General features: G+C 44.2%; 1 protein-coding gene across 2 annotated transcripts in view; it reads right to left on the reverse strand.

The window, feature by feature from the left end:
- Positions 1 to 20,284, reverse strand: part of vps8 (VPS8 subunit of CORVET complex) — a 570,202-nt gene that overhangs the window by 192,913 nt on the left and 357,005 nt on the right. For both annotated transcript variants that reach the window (XM_078551411.1, XM_078551410.1), the window contains exon 42: positions 12,972 to 13,141. In XM_078551411.1, the coding sequence (XP_078407537.1) occupies positions 12,972 to 13,141 (170 nt within the window). The remainder of the gene's footprint in view (positions 1 to 12,971; positions 13,142 to 20,284) is intronic.

The following is a 20,284-nucleotide window of genomic DNA, read 5'->3' on the forward strand; positions in this document are numbered from 1 at the left end:
TCAGCTGTTCCCCTTAGTTGAAGGGTCAGTCACAAGGGGGCATAAGTTCAAGGTGAGGGGCAGGAGGTTTAGGGGGGATGTGAGGAAAAACTTTTTTACCCAGAGGGTGGTGACGGTCTGGAATGCGCTGCCTGGGAGGGTGGTGGAGGTGGGTTGCCTCACATCCTTTAAAAAATACCTGGATGAGCACTTGGCACGTCATAACCTTCAAGGCTATAGGCCAAGTGCTGGTAAATGGGATTGGGTAGGTAGGTCAGGTGTTTCTCACGTGTCGGTGCGGACTCGATGGGCCGAAGGGCCTCTTCTGCACTGTGTGATTCTGTGTTACTCAGACCCATGAAGGGAAGTGCTTAGAAGGGACCCATTTCCAATCCCAGAATAAAAAGTTTCAATTCAGCCTAGGAGGCGATGGTGTAGTGGTATTGTCACTGGGCTAGTGATCCAGAGACCTAGGGTAATGCTCTGGGGACCTGGGTTCAAATCCCACCATGGCAGATGGTGGAATTAGAATTCAATAAAAACCTAATTTTTAAAAATGTTTAAAAAATAAATAAAAAGTTAAAACTCTTAATGATGACCATGAAACCATTGACCCCGTTTCTTTTCCCCCCCCCACCCGCTTTTTTTTCAATAATTTATATAGATTCTTCTTTCCCCACCTATTTCCATTATTTTTAAATCTAAAACTAAAACCTTTAGTCTTTCCACCCCACCCCCACTAGAGCTGTACTTTGAATATCCTGTTTTCCATTCTTAATTAGCACTTTTCTCAGACAAAGACCACCACCTTCAACACCTCTTTGACCCTTTTGTCTGTGACACCTTTGGATTATCTGCTCACACCACACCCTCAATGTGTCTCTTCCCCGCCCCCCCCCACCCACCTTAAACCAATTTATATTTCTCCCTTGTTGAAACTATGCTGCAGTTCTGCCGAAGGGCCATGAAGGCTCGAAACGTTAACTGATTTCTTCTCCGCCGTTGCTGCCAGACTTGCTGAGTTTTTCCAGGTAATTCTGTTTTTGTTTTGTTTTGGATTTCCAGCATCCGCAGTAGCTTTTAGCTTTTTGTTTTTATCTTTGTAGTAAAAACCCATCTGGTTCACTAATGTCCTTCAGGGAAGGAAATCTGTCGTCCTTACCTGGTCTGGCCTACATGTGACTCCAGACTCTCAGCAATGTGGTTGACTCTTAAGTACCCTCTGAAATGGCCGAGCAAGACACTCATAAGACCATAAGACATAGGAGCAGAAATTAGGCCATTCGGCCCATCGAGTCTGCTCTGCCATTCAATCATGGCTGATAAGTTTCTCAACCCCATTCTCCCGCCTTCTCCCCGTAACCTTTGATCCCCTTACCAATCAAGAACCTAGCTATCTCGGTCTTAACTACACTCAATGACCTGGCCTCCATAGCCTTCTGTGGCAATGAATTCCACAGATTCACCACTCTCTGGCTAAAGAAGTTTCTCCTCATCTCTGTTCTAAAAGGTCTTCCCTTTAACTCTGAGGCTGTGCCCTCGGATCCTAGTCTCTCCTACTAATGGAAACATCTTCCCCACGTCCACTCTATCCAGGCCTTTCAATATTCTGTAAGTTTCAATCAGATCCCCCCTCATCCTTCTAAACGCCATCGAGTATAGACCCAGAGTCCTCAAACATTCCTCATATGTTAAGCCTTTCATTCCTGGGATCATTCTTGTGAACCTCCTCTGGAGCCTCTCCAGGGCCAGCACATCCTTCCTGAGATACGGGGCCCAAAATTGCTCACAATATTCTAAATGTGGTCTGACCAGAGCCTTATAAAGCCTCAGCAGCACATCCCTGCTTTTATATTCTAGTTCTCTCGAAATAAATGCCAACATTGCATTTGCCTTCCTAACTATCGCGTCAACCTGCAAGTTAACCTTAAGAGAATCCTGGACTAGGACACCCAAGTCCCTTTATACACCAGATTTCTGAATTCTCTCCCCATTCAGAAAATAGTCTATGCCTCTATTCTTCCTACCAAAGTGCATGACCTCACACGTCCCCACACTTCCATCTGCCACTTCTTTGCCCATTCTCCTAAACTGTCCAAATCCTTCTGCAGCCTCCCCGCCTCCTCAATACTACCTGTCCCTCCACCTATCTTTGTGTCATCTGCAAACTTAGCCAGGATGCCCTCAGTTCCTTCATCTAGATCATTAATGTATAAAGTGAAAAGTTGTGGTCCCAACACTGACCCCTGCGGAACTCCACTAGTCACCGGCCGCCATCCTGAGAAGGACCCCCTTATCCCCACTCTCTGCCTCCTGCCAGACAGCCAATCTTCTATCCATGTTGGTACCTTGCCTCTAACACCATGGGCTATTATCTTACTGAGCAGCCTCCTGTGCGGCACCTTGTCAAAGGCATTCTGGAAGTCCAAGTAGATAACATCCATTGGCTCTCATTTGTCTAACCTACTCATTACCTCCTCATGAATTCTAACAGATTTGTCAGGCATGACCTCCCCTTGATGAAACCATGCTGACGTTGCCCTATTTTATCATGCACTTTCAAGTATTCTGAAATCTCATCCTTAATAATGGACTCTAAAATCTTACCAACGACCGAGGTCAGGCTAATCGGCCTGTAATTTCCCATCTTTTGCCTCACTCCCTTCTTAAACAGGGGGGTTACATTAGCGATTTTCCAGTCCTCTGGGACCCTCCCTGACTGCAGTGATTCCTGAAAGATCACCACTAACACCTCCACTATCTCTTCAGCTATCTCCTTCAGAACTCTGAGGTGTAATCCATCTGGTCCAGGTGATTTATCCACCTTCAGACCTTTCAGTTTTCCTAGCACCTTCTCCTTGGTAATGGCCACCATACTCACCACTGCCCCCCGACTCTCTTGAACTTTGGGGATGTTACTCGTATCTTCCACCGTGAAGACTGACGCAAAGTACCTATTCAGTTCCTCCGCCATTTCTTTGTTCCCCACTACTACTTCTCCAGCATCATTTTCCAGCGGCCCAATGTCCACTTTTGCCTCTCTCTGACCCTTTATATATCCAAAAAAACTCTTGCAATCTTCTTTTATATTACTGGCTAGTTTACCCTCATATTTAATCTTCTCCCTCCTTATTTCTTTTTTAGTTGTCCTCTGTTGGACTTTGTAGGCTTCCCAATCCCCTGATTTCCCACTGCTCTTCGCCGCATTGTATGCTTTCTCTCTAGCGTTTATGCTGTCCCTGACTTCCCTTGTCAGCCATGGTTGCCTCGTCCTCCCTTTAGTATGCTTCTTCTTCCTAGGGATGAATTTTTGCTGTGTCTCCCAAATTACTCCCAGAAACTCCTGCCATTGCTGTTCCACTGTTTTTGCTGCTAGGCTGATCTGCCAGTCAATTCTGGCCAGCTCCTCCCTCATGACTCTGTAGTTACCTTTATTCAACTGTAATACCGTTACATCTGATTCCAGCTTTTTCCTCTCAAATTGCAGGGTAAATTCTATCATATTATGGTCACTTCCTCCTAAGGGTTCCTTCACCTTAAACTCCCTTATCAAATTGGCCTCATTACACATCACTAACACTCAGCTGTATCAAGCCGCTACAAAGTCACAAAAAAGGAACAAAACCAGGCGGACCACCCGGCATCGACCTAGGCACCAGGAATGACAACGGCAATCTCAGCCCTGTCGACACTCTAAGTCCTCCTTACTAAAATTGGGAGAGCTGTCTCACAGACTAGTCCAGCAACAGCCTGACATAGTCATCCTCCTGGAATCATACCTTAGAGATAATGTCCCAGACACCATCACCATCCCTGGGTATGTCCTGTCCCACCGGCAGGACAGACCCAGCAGAGGTGGCGGCACAGTGGTAAACAGTCAGGGGGGAGTTACCCTGGAGTCTTCAACATGAACTCTGGGCCCCATGAAGTCTCATGGCATCAGGTCAAACGTGGGCAAGGAAACCTCCTGCTGATTATCACGTACCGCCCTCCCTCAGCTGATGAATCAGTGCTCCTCCATGTTGAATATCACTTGGAGGAAGCACTGAGGGTGGCAAGGGCACAGAATGTACACTGGGTGGGGAACTGCAATGTCCATCACCAAGAGTAGCTCGGTAGCACCACTACTGACTGAGCTGGCCGAGTCCTAAATGACATAGCTGCTAGACTGGGTCTGCGGCAGTTGGTGAGGGGACCAACAAGAGGGAAAAACATACTTGACCTCATCCTCACCAACCTGCCTGCTGCAGATGCATCTGTCCATGACAGTATCGGTAGGAGTGACCACCGCGCAATCATTGTGGAGACAAAGTCCTGTCTTCACATTGAGGATATCCTCCATCGTGTTGTGTGGCATTACCACCGTGCTAAATGGGATAGATTTCAAACAGATCTAGTAACTCAAGACTGGGCATCCATGAGGCGCTGTGGGCCATCAGCAGCAGCAGAATTGTACTCAAACACAATCTGAAACCTCATGGCCCAGCATATCTCCCACCCTACCATTACCATCAAACCAGGGGATCAATCCTGGCTCAATGAAGAGTGTAGGAGGGCATGCCAGGAGCAGCACCAGGCATACCTAAAAATGAGGTGTCAACCTGGTGAAGCTACAACACAGAAGTAATTGTGTGCCAAACAGCATAAGCAGCAAGTGATAGACAGAGCTAAGCGATCCCACAACCAACGGATCAGATCTAAGCTCTGCAGTCCTGCCACATCCAGTCGTGAATGGTGGTGGATAATTAAACAACTCACTGGAGGAGGAGGCCCCACAAATATCCCCATCCTCAATGATGGGGGAGCCCAGCACATCAGTGCAAAAGATAAGGCTGAAGCATTTGCAACAATCTTCAGCCAGAAGTGCTGAGTGGATGATCCATCTCAGCCTCCTCCGGAGGTCCCCAGCATCACAGATACCAGTCTTCAGCCAATTTGATTCACTCTACATGATATCAAGAAATGGCTGAAGGCACTGGATACTGCAAAGGCTATGGGCCCTGATAATATTCCGGCAACAGTGCTGAAGACTTGTGCTCCAGAACTTGCCGCGCCCCTAGCCAAGCTGTTCCAGTACAGCTACAACACTGGCATCTATCCGGCTATGTGGAAAATTACCCAGATATGTCCTGTACACAAAAAGCAGGACAAATCCAACCCGGCCAATTACCGTCCCATCAGTCTACTCTCCATCGTCAGTAAAGTGATGGAAGGGGTCAATAAACAATGCTATCAAGCTGCACTTGCTTAGCAATAACCTGCTCACTGATGCTCAGTTTGGGTTCCGCCAGGGCCACTCAGCTCCTGACCTCATTACAGCCCTGGTTCAAACATGGACAAAAGAGCTGAACTCCCGAGGTGAGGTGAGAGTGACTGCCATGGACATCAAGGCAGCATTTGACCAAGTGTGGCATCAAGGAGCCCTAGCAAAACTGAAGTTAATGGGGATCAGGGGGAAACTCTCCACTGGTTGGAGTCATACCTAGCACAAAGGAAGATGGTTGTGGTTGTTGGAGGTCAGTTATCTCAGCTCCAGGAAATCGCTGCAGGAGTTTCTCAGGTTAGTGTCCTCGGCCCAACCACCTTCAGCTGCTTCAACAATGACCTTCCTTCCATCATAAGGTCAGAAGTGGGGATGTTCGCTGATGGTTGCACAATGTTCAGCACCATTCACAACTCCTCAGGTACTGAAGCAGTCCATGTCCAAATGCAGCAAGACCTGGACAATATCCAGGCTTGGGCTGACAAGTGGAAAGTAACATTCGCGCCACACAAGTACCAGGCAATGACCATCTCCAACAAGAGAGACGTTCAATGTCATTGGCATCACCTAATCACCCACTATCAAAATCCTGGGGGTTACCATTGACCAGAAACTGAACTGGACTAGCCATATAAATACTGTGGCTACAACAGCAGGTCAGAGGCTAGGAATCCTGCAGTGAACAACTCACCTCCTGACTCCCCAAAGCCTGTCCACCATCGACAAGGCACAAGTCAGGAGTGTGATGGAATACTCTCTACTTGCCTGGATGAGTGCAGCTCCCACAACACTCAAGAAGCTCAACACCATCCAGGACAAAGCAGCCCACTTGATTGGTATCACACCCACCAACATTCACTCCCTCCACCATTGACGCACAGTAGCAGCAGTGTGTACCATCTACAAGATGCACTCCAGGAATTCACCAATGCTCCTTCGACAGCACCTTTCAAACCCACGGCTGCTACCATCTAGAAGGACAAGGGCAGCAGATAGATGGGAACACCACCACCTGAAAGTTCCCCTCCAAGTCACTCACCATCCTGACTTGGAAATATATCAGCCGTTCCTTCACTGTCACTGGATCAAAATCCTGGAACTTCCTTCCTAACAGCACTGTGGGTGTACCTACACCACATGGACTGCAGCGATTCAAGAAGGCAGCTCACCACCACCTTCTCAAGGGGCAATTAGGGATGGGCAATAAATGCTGGCCTAGTCAGCGACACCCACATCCCATGAATGAATAAAAAATAACAGCTCAAGTGGGCACCAGGAATTTATTGTAAAGTTGTCTTTTGGTCTCTCGTGGGAGAAAACAGAGAAATACTAAAATATGACCATGAGGCGGCATCCCAGCCATTTTTCTCTGCTTTGTTGATTGGGCAGCTTTTCCAGCCCCCCTAGTCAATGCTAAAAGATTAAAATCAGCTAATGTAGCAATTTCAAACTGAGTGTTAATATTTTTGAAACAAAAATTGGACAATGTGTTTTTTTTCCATAATGAATTACTTGCTAACAAATTTGCACTGTGTGAAATCACAAAAATCACACTTCCGAGCTTTGCGATCTTATTCGTGGATTGCTAATTAAGCCATAAGGACGTGATGATTCACTAATATTACAATAATTCAATGGGATGCAGCACAGAAGCACAAAACTTAGTAACTTTCTGCTGATGATCCCAATATACTTCGCATTTCATGAAAATATAAAGTAAGCGGCATCCAATATTCTCCCTCACCCCAGGTCAGGAAGACAAGTTCAACCTTCCCCAGACCAAGCACGGGCGTAAGAAGCCCATGTGGGCCGAAGTTTGGAAAAAAAATAAAGAACAATATAATTAAATTAATATCTGAAATGGAATTAATAAAATAAAGGATGGATTGTTTGATTAAAATTTATTTTAAATCTTAGGTTAGTAGGATGTAAATATCAATTGCTTCATAAACAACCACTTCATCAACTCCTTGTTTTATCGGTTTCCTTGGGGAAATGGTCAGAAAATAAGTAACCCGTTGAAGTTATCTTTAAGTTAATGGAACAGCAGTTGACATCCACTGATCTGTTTTCTGTCAGCCAGTCAGATATATGGTTTCTAATATTCCAATTTGATGGAGTGCTGGTTTGTCACACACAATCTTGAATCTTTTAAAGGAGAGATACCCAAACAAAAAATGATTAGGATCACTCGATCATGGCGTGTATGCTAGACTTATTGCTGTTGACAGCTAGATGGAAGTAGTGTTTGTGTGGAAATCTTTCATCAATTGACATCACAGGCAGTGCTGCCAAAAATAATTCAGTACAAAAGGACAATTTTCAAAAATGTTCCATTGTTTTTTTTCCCCGTCAATTTTAATTTTTTTTTGTTATTAAAGATTTACATTTCATCCACTAAGCTCCACTTCTGCATCTTAACATAGCATCTTAGCACCTTACCATGTAGGGATAGGCTTCCTAACTCTTTCACATTATTGGTTTCCCCATTCATTGAAGATGGGCTATTGTCTATACACTCTAAGATCCCATGGTATTATTCAAACAAAAACAGGGAGTCCTCCTTGTGTCTTGGACAATATTCCTCCTGCAACTAACACCAAAGAAAATTTAAAACTGCCAATTTATTTTAGCACAATGTGAGGGAAGTGGCTGCGCACAAATTAGTTTGCCATGTTTGCCTACATCTTGAATTTTTTTCATAGACTGACACTTGCCATTCTGAGCAGCGAGTACATCTGTTGCTGAGGCTCAGGAGTTAAAAATAGCTCGTTGTCCATATTTTACCTGCAGGTGAGTTCCCAACTAAACCTGTTCACCCATCTGGAATTAAAATTGGAGCCAAAGTCCCAGTTCTAACTGTGACTTACTGTAAAACCCATTGGCTGAGGTAGTCAGTGGCAGGGCAAACGATTGGCACACTGAGTCAAATAGGAAGATGTTCAATACAATGCTTAGCAATAAAAAAAAAAGCATCTGTGAACTTTACAATGAAATATATTAATGTTTCATTACTTCCTATGCAGTGTACCTGCTTTAGTGCACGTGTTTGATATAGCTGTGATAGTTTGGTCAGGTTAACGAGCTATCAAAGCAGCAAGAATTCTACACATTAGTACCCGGACTGCAAAGGAGTTGCATAAGTTACCTTTTTGCTGTTTATCGAACATGAAATGAGTGGAGATGGTGGCGTAGTAGTAATGTCACTTGATCAGTAATCCAGAGGCCCAGGCTAATGCGTTAGGGTTAGGGTTAGGGTTAGGATTAGGATTAGGGTTAGGGTTCTGGGGTTCGGGTTCTGGGGTTCGGGTTCTGGGGTTCGGGTTCTGGGGTTCGGGTTCTGGGGTTCGGGTTCTGGGGTTCGGGTTCTGGGGTTCGGGTTCTGGGGTTCGGGTTCTGGGGTTCGGGTTCTGGGGTTCGGGTTCTGGGGTTCGGGTTCTGGGGTTCGGGTTCTGGGGTTCGGGTTCTGGGGTTCGGGTTCTGGGGTTCGGGTTCTGGGGTTCGGGTTCTGGGGTTCGGGTTCTGGGGTTCGGGTTCTGGGGTTCGGGTTCTGGGGTTCGGGTTCTGGGGTTCGGGTTCTGGGGTTCGGGTTCTGGGGTTCGGGTTCTGGGGTTCGGGTTCTGGGGTTCGGGTTCTGGGGTTCGGGTTCTGGGGTTCGGGTTCTGGGGTTCGGGTTCTGGGGTTCGGGTTCTGGGGTTCGGGTTCTGGGGTTCGGGTTCTGGGGTTCGGGTTCTGGGGTTCGGGTTCTGGGGTTCGGGTTCTGGGGTTCGGGTTCTGGGGTTCGGGTTCTGGGGTTCGGGTTCTGGGGTTCGGGTTCTGGGGTTCGGGTTCTGGGGTTCGGGTTCTGGGGTTCGGGTTCGGGTTCGGGTTCTGGTTAGGGTTAGGGTTAGTGTTAGGATTAGGGTTAGGGTTAGGGTTCTGGGGACATGGGTTCAAATCCCAGCACGGCAGCTGGTGGAATTTAAATTAAATTAATAAATCTGGAATATAAAGCTAGTCTCAGTAATGGTGACCATGACAGCTATAATCGATTATTGTAAAAACACATCTGGTTCTCTAACATCCTTGATCCGACCTGGTCTGGTCTACATGTGACTCCAGACCCACAGTAATGTGGTTGACTCTTAACGACCCCCTGAAATGGCCGAGGAAACTGGTCAGTTCAAGGGCAATTAGGGATGGGCAACAAAACTTTGACGGTAACGTTCAGATCCCATGAAAAAATTTTTTAAAAAGAAATGCGATGGTGTTAACTCATCAGAATGTTGTTGCAACGAGAACAATGTGGCTCCTTATGATTTTCTCTCTACTGTCAAAGAAAACCGATTCCCTTTATAAATAGAAACATCAACTAAACTGAAATTCTCTCATCTTTGTGCCTCACTGCATAAAAGCTGCTTTGAGAAAGTATATGAATATTATACTGTCCATGTGTTGTTGCAATGTGTTTTTCTTATGATACTGGTGCCACAGAAAACTAAGCAGTGCTTGGTTCTGCCTGGCACAAGCTGATGTTGAGAGTGAGCACTTGGTTTTCTGCATTCATTTCTCCTGCTGGTAGTTCTCAGGAAGCCATTCAGTCAAGCATTGCCTGATGTATATAAAATCAATCTGGGATAAGGGCTTTCCATCACATGGCACTAAGAATTACACATGTGCATTACGCAAATGGAATGTAACTTGGTAATATCAGGGGAGAAAGCAACCTGAACCATCTGCTTCACTCAGCTTGGCTAAGTCTTTCAACATCTTTAAATTTACCAGATTGGTAAGGCAGCAGCAACCTGTCATGTAACTCTTATCACAAATCAAGCTAAACATTGGCCTGGCACTGGAAGATGATTTCCCCATTCATTCACTCCAAGTGCTACATTAAAATAAGACGTGTGTGTTATCAGAGTGCAACATATTCTACTGGTCCAGTTGTGCAGTCATTAGGAGCTCATCTCACTTATGATATATGATTGCTGTGTACGTGAAGATTGCTTAATCAATTTCCCAGCTGATTTCTCTCATGGTCGCCTTCTCTAGTTAGCTTAACTCTTGCCTTTCTCAAGATGTAATACCAATATGTTCTTCCACGAAGGTTCCATAACTGCAGCCCATTAAGAGACTTCTACTCATGAATGACAAGACTGTAGTACCACTTTAACCTACCTATCTGACAGAAACTGGGCAGGTGGGTAGTCAAAAGCCAACCAGGTTACTTAGCCACCTGGCAGCTGAGCCTTTTTGGATCTAACCTGTTGTGGTGAGGAGGCAGAAAGGACGCCTGCCCAAATCAGTAGGGGGCCTCATGACAACACTGGAACCCAATTTGCAATTTTAACTCAATGACCTGAGGGAGTCGCAGTGACTTTCCCACCAGGTAAAGACAGCAGGGAAGAGAAGTCAGGCTCCAAGGGGGAGCAAGCAGATCAGGTTATTTTTTTTTAAGCTTTCCTTGCAGGATCAGGAAGAGCAGGGCTGCTTCCCTGGACCCCACAAGCAAAACTGAGGCATCTCCTGTCATATCCTCACCATCCTTTTCCCAATGGTGAGACCCCTGTGGGAGACAGCCCCACGAGCAACCCTCCCAGCTAACTGGTATTGGTAGGCAGCCTGTGTGGGCCATGTTCTTTCCTGCCTCTTCCTGTCCACTTTCTGCTCAGGATGCTGGGGGGGACAACAAAACAACGTGCCTCCTGGATTTTCTCTTTCCCGGAGACGAATGATTCTCTTCATAACTGAAAATATTAGCTAACTGGAAACAAGGACAATTCTCACCAAATCTTCCTATCCCATCGTGTAAACGTTGTTAATGGAGAAAGACGTTGATGACAAAGTTGATATCAAGGATAGGTTGTACATTTAAACAGGCAGATGGTGCTAGTATATAAAAGTGCTCAGTTTCAACATCATGCAATATCACTCCTGTAGCAATTAATGAACCAAAATCACAAAGGAAAGTGCAGACCTAGTCTTCCTGCCAAACTACAGCCTAGAGTGCTTCCTCCAGCACATTTTATAATCAGCTTTTCCAGTTATTTTAAAACAATCATCACTTTTAATTATATTTGTCTGGGAGAGTATTTTAATGATGAAGTATCTGTAAACCCATGTCGAGGCGGCACATTAATGTAGACTGGCGACAGGCATTATCCCATTATCACTTGAAGAGGGTCATTGTTGCCACAAGAATGATACCAGCAATTCTGCCAATATAACCAAACGTTTCTTCGTACACTTCATGAAAATAGCAGCTCCTTAAGAGTTAAAGCAGCTGTTGCACAAAAAAAACATACAGAATGAGGTTCTTCAAACGAGTGGAAAAATGAAATCACTTTAACTCCAATTTTTAGTACAGCTTTTGCTTGATTTCTCCTTTGCTGGAGCTGATCCTCAGGATCCTTCTAAACAGACAGCTGCTCTCTCCTGACATGCAATATTTACTATATCACTGTGACTCTTCTCTGTCTATTCATTCGAACAGTGTTTGTCAGCATTACTCAACTATTTCCTCTCCGCTTGGCAGTACAAAATTAAATGTCGTTGAAAGGAAAAAAAAAATGCAAAACAAAGTTTTTTGATCTCCAGAAACCGGTAACTTTTAAGGAAGATGTTTGAATTTCCAGTGACCGTCTGAAAGGATCACAAGGCAGGCTTTCAAGTTTTAAGACCTTTACTGTGACAAACAAGCTAAAAGCAACATCAACTAAACACTACTTTGTAGGCAACTTATACTCTAAACTACAGAAAAGAAACTTCCTGTTTAACTTTTAGCACAGCCTCAGATCTCCCGCTATGGTTATGGTTTACACTGTTCCTTAAGTAGCCACTTTACTCTCCAGGAGCCAATCCTATTCTCAGCTCCCGATGACTTGCTTCCTTTTCCCTTTCCCAGCTGTGTAATTTCTAATCCAAGAACTGACTTTTATTGTGAGGGTTACACTGGAGATTCCATCCCTCTGGCACAAGCTAGGCAAAATCTTCCAGCCTCTTTTAAAAACTCACAAACCCGGTGACTTCAATCCGAGCATGAGCTCCCTTCCACATTCTGTGGGGTAAACAATAGGGTCAGCAAATTCTCTGCTTCAGGTGCAGGACTAGTTGCCTCTATCTCCTTCTCTCTACCTCTCAGATAGCTGCAGACTGACCTGTCTCTGACAGGTTCACTGATATGTTAGGAACCCTTTAACCCAATACTACAAGGGCTTTCTATGGACTTTTCTCCTCTCAAAGCTCCACTCTGTGCCAACGTGTATCCAGGTACTACTGCTAATTAGCTATCTCCTAGACCCCTAACTCCATTCTATCTTGGAGTTAGATAGACAACAGATTACACAACCATTTATAAAATCTGACATTCCTAACACCTCCCTGTGAGACTCAGAGACTAACAGCCTACGCACAGTGAGCACAGCTGCTCTTACCATTGTCTACAAGTGTGAACACCTTGTACCTCCTCAGCAAGCCTCTTGACCTGGGCCCCACTTGTCGCCATAGCAACGAAGCCACCCAACTTGCTGTTGGGCAGAATTTGAAGCAGGTCACGTGACCTCCTGCATGACTCCATTTTACCAGAAAGAGTTAGTCCCAACATATAACAATCTTATAAACTGTGTTTGTAACAAAGGGGAATATCTTAACAGGAGTCCTTTGGAACTAAGAAGGCATTAAAAAAAAAAGGGTTGACAATTGACAAGGATTAGTAATGGGATGCAAGTAGCTGTTTTCAGGTTGAACTTACCTGAAAACGATGACTTCCTCTGTGCCTTCTTGCCTCCTCTTATACTGCTGTAGGCAGACACTGCAGTGTTCCTGTTTGGGGTTCAATCCCCTACTAACAGCACCACGCAGGTTGCACAGTGACCAATGGAGGTCATGGTTCAGGAGGTTGGTTGTGGTCTCCAGCAGTGTCTGTAAAAGCAGAAAAAGCGCAATTCATTACTGCGGAATCGTATCACTGCCCCTCTCCTTCAATGGTGAATCTGGAATGAACTGGATTTTAATTATTGATGAGATGTAATTTGGGATTTTAAGGATTGATTGTACAGTAAGAGTAATACTTTGTTTAGTCTGAGTCAGTAAAGCCTTTACGAGGCATTTTGCAATTAAGGGATTAATAGTGTTGCCTCCTGCTCTCGCTAGGAGCTCATCTGTTTCAGCTGATGGGATCACATGGTGACTGAAGGAGATATTTTTCTCTATCTGAAAACAATAGTGCAGGAGAACAATATAAATGTACATTCTACCAAGGGCAAGCTGCATTGTTCCTGCATAGCTTTCAATATCTCTGGATAATGGGTGTGTTATTAAGTCGAATTCTTTACCATTACTGTTGATGCAATTACCCAAATGGCTAAATTCTAGTGCACAATGCGGACAATTCTGCTACCCATATAGAAGTGGAACGTTTTATCATTGTCAGGCCCTCTACAAAGTAACCTAAGTAATTACTGCTAGTCAACAATAGGATTGGAATCCATGATTAGGAATACTCAATTGAAACTATGCAGCCAGACATACACACAATCATTGTTCTATTCCCTTAAACCAGCTTATATTTCACCTCTTTTCTATTTTTCCTTAGTTCTGTCGAAGAGTCATACGGACTCGAAACGTTAACTGTGTTCCTCTCCGCAGATGCTGTCAGACCTGCTAAGTTTTTCCAGGTATTTTTGTTTTTGCATTGTTCTATATACATTGCTGTTGGGTTTCACAGTAACATAAAATGCAAATAATACACAACGGTATTTTAATATCAAATAACAAAATCTTCCATAGTGAATAAAAATCCTTCTACAACAATAAATGAGTGTTCTCCTCTTTTCCAAAAGTTAATCCTACACATATGGCCAATTTCCCAGACAACTAAGCTGCAATTTCCAAGTTCAACACAAAAGCAAAGTACTGCAGATGCTGGAAATCTGAAATAAAAACAGGGAATGCTGGAAATGGCTAGGTCAGGCAGTATCTGTGGAGGGAGAAACAGAGTTCGCATTTCAGGTCAGTGACCCTTTATCAGAACTCAATGATGGAAGATCATTAACTTGTTTCTTTCTCTCTGCCAGTGCTGTCTGACCTGCTGAGTATTGCCAGCATTTTCTGCTCTGGTGTCAAATTCAAATCCTTGGAAAAGCAGAGAGTTCCCCAGTGAAAACCAGTTTCCTTCACCAATTTTCTTCCTTCATCCTATGGTGTAGGAATTGAATTTATACTAGAGGATAGTTTCAGGGCCTCTAGAATCGACTCCAAACTGGGGTACAGTTGCTACCTGTTTCCAAAACTAAATTACCATTATTCATTATTAAGTGCTGGCTGGCTGATCAATTGCAAGGGGCATCATATCAGAAACCAATCATATTGTCACCCAATGTCCACACACAAGTGCTCCAGCAGAGGCCACAGAGGGTAATAATCAGGGAATTTGGGCAATTTTCTCCTCCAGGTCCAGGAATGCAGCGCCTAGTTGTTTGCATCTGTGAACACCACGGCTAAAATGAGTAAGTTCAGCAAATGTAGGGATTGAACATATAAAAGGCAGGAAAAGACCTACTGGCCTATCCAGCCATACAGTTCCTTCTATCTTATGCATCACAACACATACACTCCCCAACCAACAGAATCCAAGGGCAGGCAGGTTGGGTGGCAGAAGTGAGTTAAACTCCCTGACGTTGACATCAGGTTGGGATCCCGACATCATCCCGCCCTCTTCCATGTTTGTGCGAGGCAGGGTTGAAGGCAAGAACAGACCCCCCCCGCCCCATTGGATCTGCTGGGTAAGCAATTAAAAAGCCAATTAAGAACTGTTTTAACCCTCTAGTGATGACTGTTCAGCCAGGCCACCTATTTCGAGCCGTCAGCAACTCACCAGGGTTACTCGAAGTGAGCGCACAGCAGGAAGAGCTTATTCTGTAAAACTGACAGGCTGGGAAGGCTTTAGTCGGAAGAGTTCCAGTCATGGCCAAGGAGAGAGGCTCTACCTTTTCGCTCAGAGAGAGCTTTCAGTGCTCGAGTGTTGATTGCAACTTCTTGGAAGGCACTTCATCTGTCTCGTGCTTCACTCACCTTCAGCTGCACTTCCTTGTTGCCAGCCTTCACCATGGCAAGGGAGCAGCATGAACAGTTCTACCTTGCACCTCTGATGAGGGTCAAAAGCAGAAGCCACACCTTCACCAACAGCAACAGGAACATGAACAATGCCAGCAAGAGCCAGCCGCTCCGCAGCCACATGTCTCTCCACAGGGCAGAGCGAATGGACTCAGAGATCCGGCTGGAAGGAGACAAGGCCCCCCCCCCAAACCCAGGCTCTACAGGCAGGTGATCAGGGCTCCCGACATGTCTGATACCATTGCCTCAGGAGGCTCAGGCTATCACGTCAGGTCGAAGCTGACGTTTGTCACCTCCTGGAACAAGACCTGCTTCTCACTGAAGCAGGTGGCATGCACTGCTAATGGCTGTCAAGATGCCTGCCACTGGAGGCCAATCCAGACGGGCCGAATGGCCTCCTTCTGTGATGTAATCCTTCCTCACGTGACAGAATGGACACATCATCCCATCTACCATAACCTAATTGGCCATGAAACCAGGAGGCGGGGTGCCAATGCTGTGGCTCAGATAAACAGCCACAGTGAAGCCTGCCCGAAAATGGTCCCGCCATTCTGGGGAGGTCTAAGCCCAGACCATTAAGGAAATATCCAGAAAATTCTTCTCCAACTAATCAAAACTAGTCCTGGTGATCACATTGGTCCTGATTTACCTCTTAAGCAAGGTGATCTCTGTCCTGCCTGAAACAGGCCCAGCTCTGGGCTTAAAGGAAAAAAGCAAATCAGCTCTCAGCCTGCACAGCAGGTCCACTAATGTTTTGGAAAAAAAAAACTGCCCACAACATTTAACCTCACCTAAAATTTAAGTGTGTCCCCTGTTCCTTCTTAACCTAGTTGTCTGCGTCTACGTGATTCAGCTACTCATCGGTTGAGCTATTGCATAGGCAGTTACTTTGTTTGTTAGGGCAGGTTTAGTGCAAAACTTGATATGAATTGGCCATCGTGTTTAGAAAGGCCCCTGTGGGAAACAGAAGTACCACACAGAACATGTCTCAGCTATTATTTCGTGCTGTCGGTTAAAGTAAATTGTGGGTGAGCAAAAGGAGGTTTACTCTGCATTAAACTTTTTCTGGAGTTGACACTAGAATGCCTGGTGTTGGCACTCAAATTTAACAATGTTTAATTACCGGAGTAGTATCATCTGTTATGATGTGGCAGATGATGTGTGCCAGGCGGGCCAAATCCACAAGGGGAGCTTAGCCACGCTATCACAACGGTTTTGCAATTTGTGTTTATTACGAGAAGAGTTGGGCACTGAATTCAGAAGCAATGAGAGATTTTAAAAACTAAATTAAAACATTTATTAACAAAGGAAAAGATTTCAAGCACATACATAAGATTACAGTTACTTAATGCTGTAACAAATCCCTGAATTCTTAATTAATCTGTCTCCCACCTTCACACCCCCTTTAAGGCAACAGTCCAAAAATAGATTTTAAATTTACATAGGCAAGCCAGCAAGTTTACTACAGCACCCACTCAACAGTGGAATCCCAAAGGCTTCCTTCCATCTTTGGTTACTGGACACAGCAGACTTCTGCAGAAGTGGTTGGAGGCTTCCCCAAGGCTGTTTTACACAGTTCTTTTAGATCTTACATGGCCTCCCAACATAGCTTTCCATTCCTCTTTATATATGTTTCTCTCTCTTTAATCTGTAAATTCCATTGCTCTATGTGTCTTTGGAAATTTACTTTTCCCATAATATAAAAAGCTTTCATGTTGCCAATATGGTCAGTACCTTTTGGAAAAAATAAGCACGTTGCTTGGTCTTGCTTATCTTGTTAGTTGCAAACATCCTCTCATCCCTTTGAAACCTAAACAACCCCTTCACTTATCTAAAAATGCAAATTTCCTTCACACCCTACATGCTAAGCCCTCATCCATGTTTACTCATTAGCATTTCAAATGCCTTTTACCCCTAATAGGGAATGAATAAAGATATGGGTTAGCGATGACAGTTCATGGCTCAAAGAAGAAGCAACGAGGCAATCTTTTGTTTTCTGTGTACGGCACCAACTCTAATGGATGTTCACATGAATACAACGTAAAAGGAAATATAGAATGCAGTGCTGTGATTTCTGTGCACTCTTCCCCTTGGTGTTTCCACTCATGTAGGAAGATATTAAACAAGAAAAATGTTAAAGAGGAATACGAACACGTGCAACCCGATTAGGGCACAGTATGGTGTAACGATGGAAACTGGTAGCAATCGCTTGTGAGGCCTGTGCTACTTGCTCTCTGTAATTCCTTCCTCTCATTTTCCTGTATACACAGCTTAGACATGCCTCTTTTCTACTGTCATAGGTGACAAAGGATAATCTATCTCACATACAGGCTAAGGGTGCAAATTAACTTAATGTACGTTGCTGTAACTATTTCTAGGAGATAGTAATAAAACAAATAGCAATTAGAAACTGACTCCCCTTTGTCCTAAATTGGCACCGGTTACTACAGCAGCATTTCTAATCCAGCATCAAAAGGTTTCGTTTATTCGAAGGCAGCCAGGATGCGAATTAGGCAGTACGTCAACACTTGCAATGGAAATTCTGTACTCAGAGGGTTAAGCAAAAAACACAGCAGAGCTTTCACTGCTCAACACAAAATGAGCAGAGTGACTGTTGCAAATTAACATCATGCGCAGCCAATTAGGATTAACAGCCACGCTGCTTAATGAAATGGAAATAGCAATATAACCGATTCCTTTTTGTATTAGGAAGCGGGATTTCAGAAGCTCGGAATGTGGAAAACACTTTGCACACAAAACAGAACACAAAAGGCTCTTATCGATTTAGAAATGCTGGGGTGTGCGAGCGACTGAGAGGTGCTCCAACCTGACTGGTTGTTTAACTGGTTCATTATTGATTTACATTTAAAGAGGATTATTAAACAAACCCTTCTGGTTCTGAATTTCTCCCTGATCTTGGGATTGCAAAATGAAAACTAAGTGAGGTTTGGCCACGTCAAACGGAAGTATAAATTGAAATTAATGTCACTGAAATTGAGGTCAGAATGACAGTACAGTAACTTCCCATGACTCCTACAGGTGAGTTGCTCGTGTACACAAACTATCTCCTTATACATGCTGTACATTTCCATCCTGTCCGGAAGAAAGTGTAACTGAAGCACGTTATAGCAGGTTTTGAAGATGCAGACAATAGTCAAAGTCTGTTTAAAAACTTCTCTTGCTGTTGCACACTGTAGTAAAGAAACTCAGCCTTTTTTTTTTAAAAGGGGGCAATTTCAGGGAAATCTTTGCTTTGTGTAGTCATACCACTAACACTCTTGCATTCCATCAAACCCAGTGGCAAATAGCAAACATCAGCAGCACAAGCACACCAGTCATGCATTATCAAAAAACAGATGGTTGCTGTTTTAAAAACAAATCTGTTTAGAGGAGAGATGTAGGAAGAATTTTTGGTTGAAAATTAATTCTGACGCACCTGCAACTCGCAGCAGTTTTACCTTCCCTACAATGAGATGGATCAAATTAACACTGAAATCATTAACGCATTTTAATACTCTGCTTGAGGCCTGGAGCTGTGATAAAGGATGTTTGCTGTTTATAATATAACAGTGAATGAAAAGGCCTCAAACTCCCAATATACTGCATGTAGGTCAGCACATTTGCATACTTGAAAATGCTTTTCTCATTTCCTTTATTTGCTTTAACAATCACAAAGGCACAGAAACATACAACACAGAAGCAGGCCATTCAGCCCATCAAGTCTGTGCTGGCTGTCTGAGAGAGCAGTCGTACCTAGTCCCCTATCCCCACTTTTTGCCCATAACCCTGCAAATTCCTCTTGAAGTAACCATCCAAATCCCTCTTCAAACTATTTATGAAATCGGCTTCAATCACCTTTTCAGTAGCAGCACTCAGGATCCTGACAAATCTGAGTAAAAATCATTCTCACTTCCAGATTTTTTGTCAGTGATTGTAAATCTACAAGCTCTGCTCATTGATGCATTCACCAGAAGGAATAGTTTTTCTTTATCCACTCTATCAAGGCCTCTTGTCATTTTGAAAACCTCGATTGGGTCGCCCTCTAATGCCCCAAGTAGAGAAGTCTTGACTTTCCCAGAAATCGTGGCAATTGTAGTACACTGTCTTTGTATATTAACCCTCACAAAGTACATCCCTTCATACTTCTCCACAATGAACGTCCTCTGCTTTGCTTCTTTCCTTTTTACCATTCTATGTCATCCTGAACTTTATAACTATCCTCATAACTGTCTACTACTTTACCACATTTTCTTATCATCTGCAAACTTTATAAGGCTGGCTTCTACACCTCAGCCTTAATAATTTATACAAATTGAAATAGTGATGGACCCAAAAATTGACCCTTGTGGAAAACCACAGCAAACTAACCCTCCAGTCTAAAAAACATTCATCCATCTCTGTCTCCTGTCAATGAGCCAGTCTGTATCCAGGCCACCACTTTCTGTCTCAATTCCAAGAAACTTTTGTTTCCTTAATGAGCCTCCTGCATGGCACTTCATTAAATGTCTTCTGCAAGTCCCATAAATATAACATCTACCACAGCGCCTTGATCAACCTTCTGTGTTATCTCATCAAATAGTTCAATCAAGTCAGGCAGACATGATTAGCCTTTAACACATCCGTGCTGGCTCTCCTTGAGTAACTCATGCCTTCCCAAACAAAAGATTCTTTTGTCCCTGGTAATGGTTCCCAATAACTTTCCCACCACCGATGTTCGGCTGACTGGCCTGTAGGTTCCTGGTTTATTCCTCACCCATTTCTTGAATAAAGGTATACAATTAGAAACCCTCTAGTCCTCTGACAATGCTCCTGCATCCAATGAGGATTGGAAGATTGTGACCAATGCCTCTGCCATTTCTATTTTTGCTTCTTTTCCCTCTCCTCTTTAGTGTAACCTTCTCAACATCTGCTTCCTTTGTGAAGACTGATGCAAAGTTCCCATTTAGCCAC

Source organism: Cetorhinus maximus, chromosome 11 (assembly GCF_964194155.1).
Source record: "Cetorhinus maximus chromosome 11, sCetMax3.hap1.1, whole genome shotgun sequence".
In the NCBI taxonomy this organism is placed as follows: domain Eukaryota; kingdom Metazoa; phylum Chordata; class Chondrichthyes; order Lamniformes; family Cetorhinidae; genus Cetorhinus; species Cetorhinus maximus.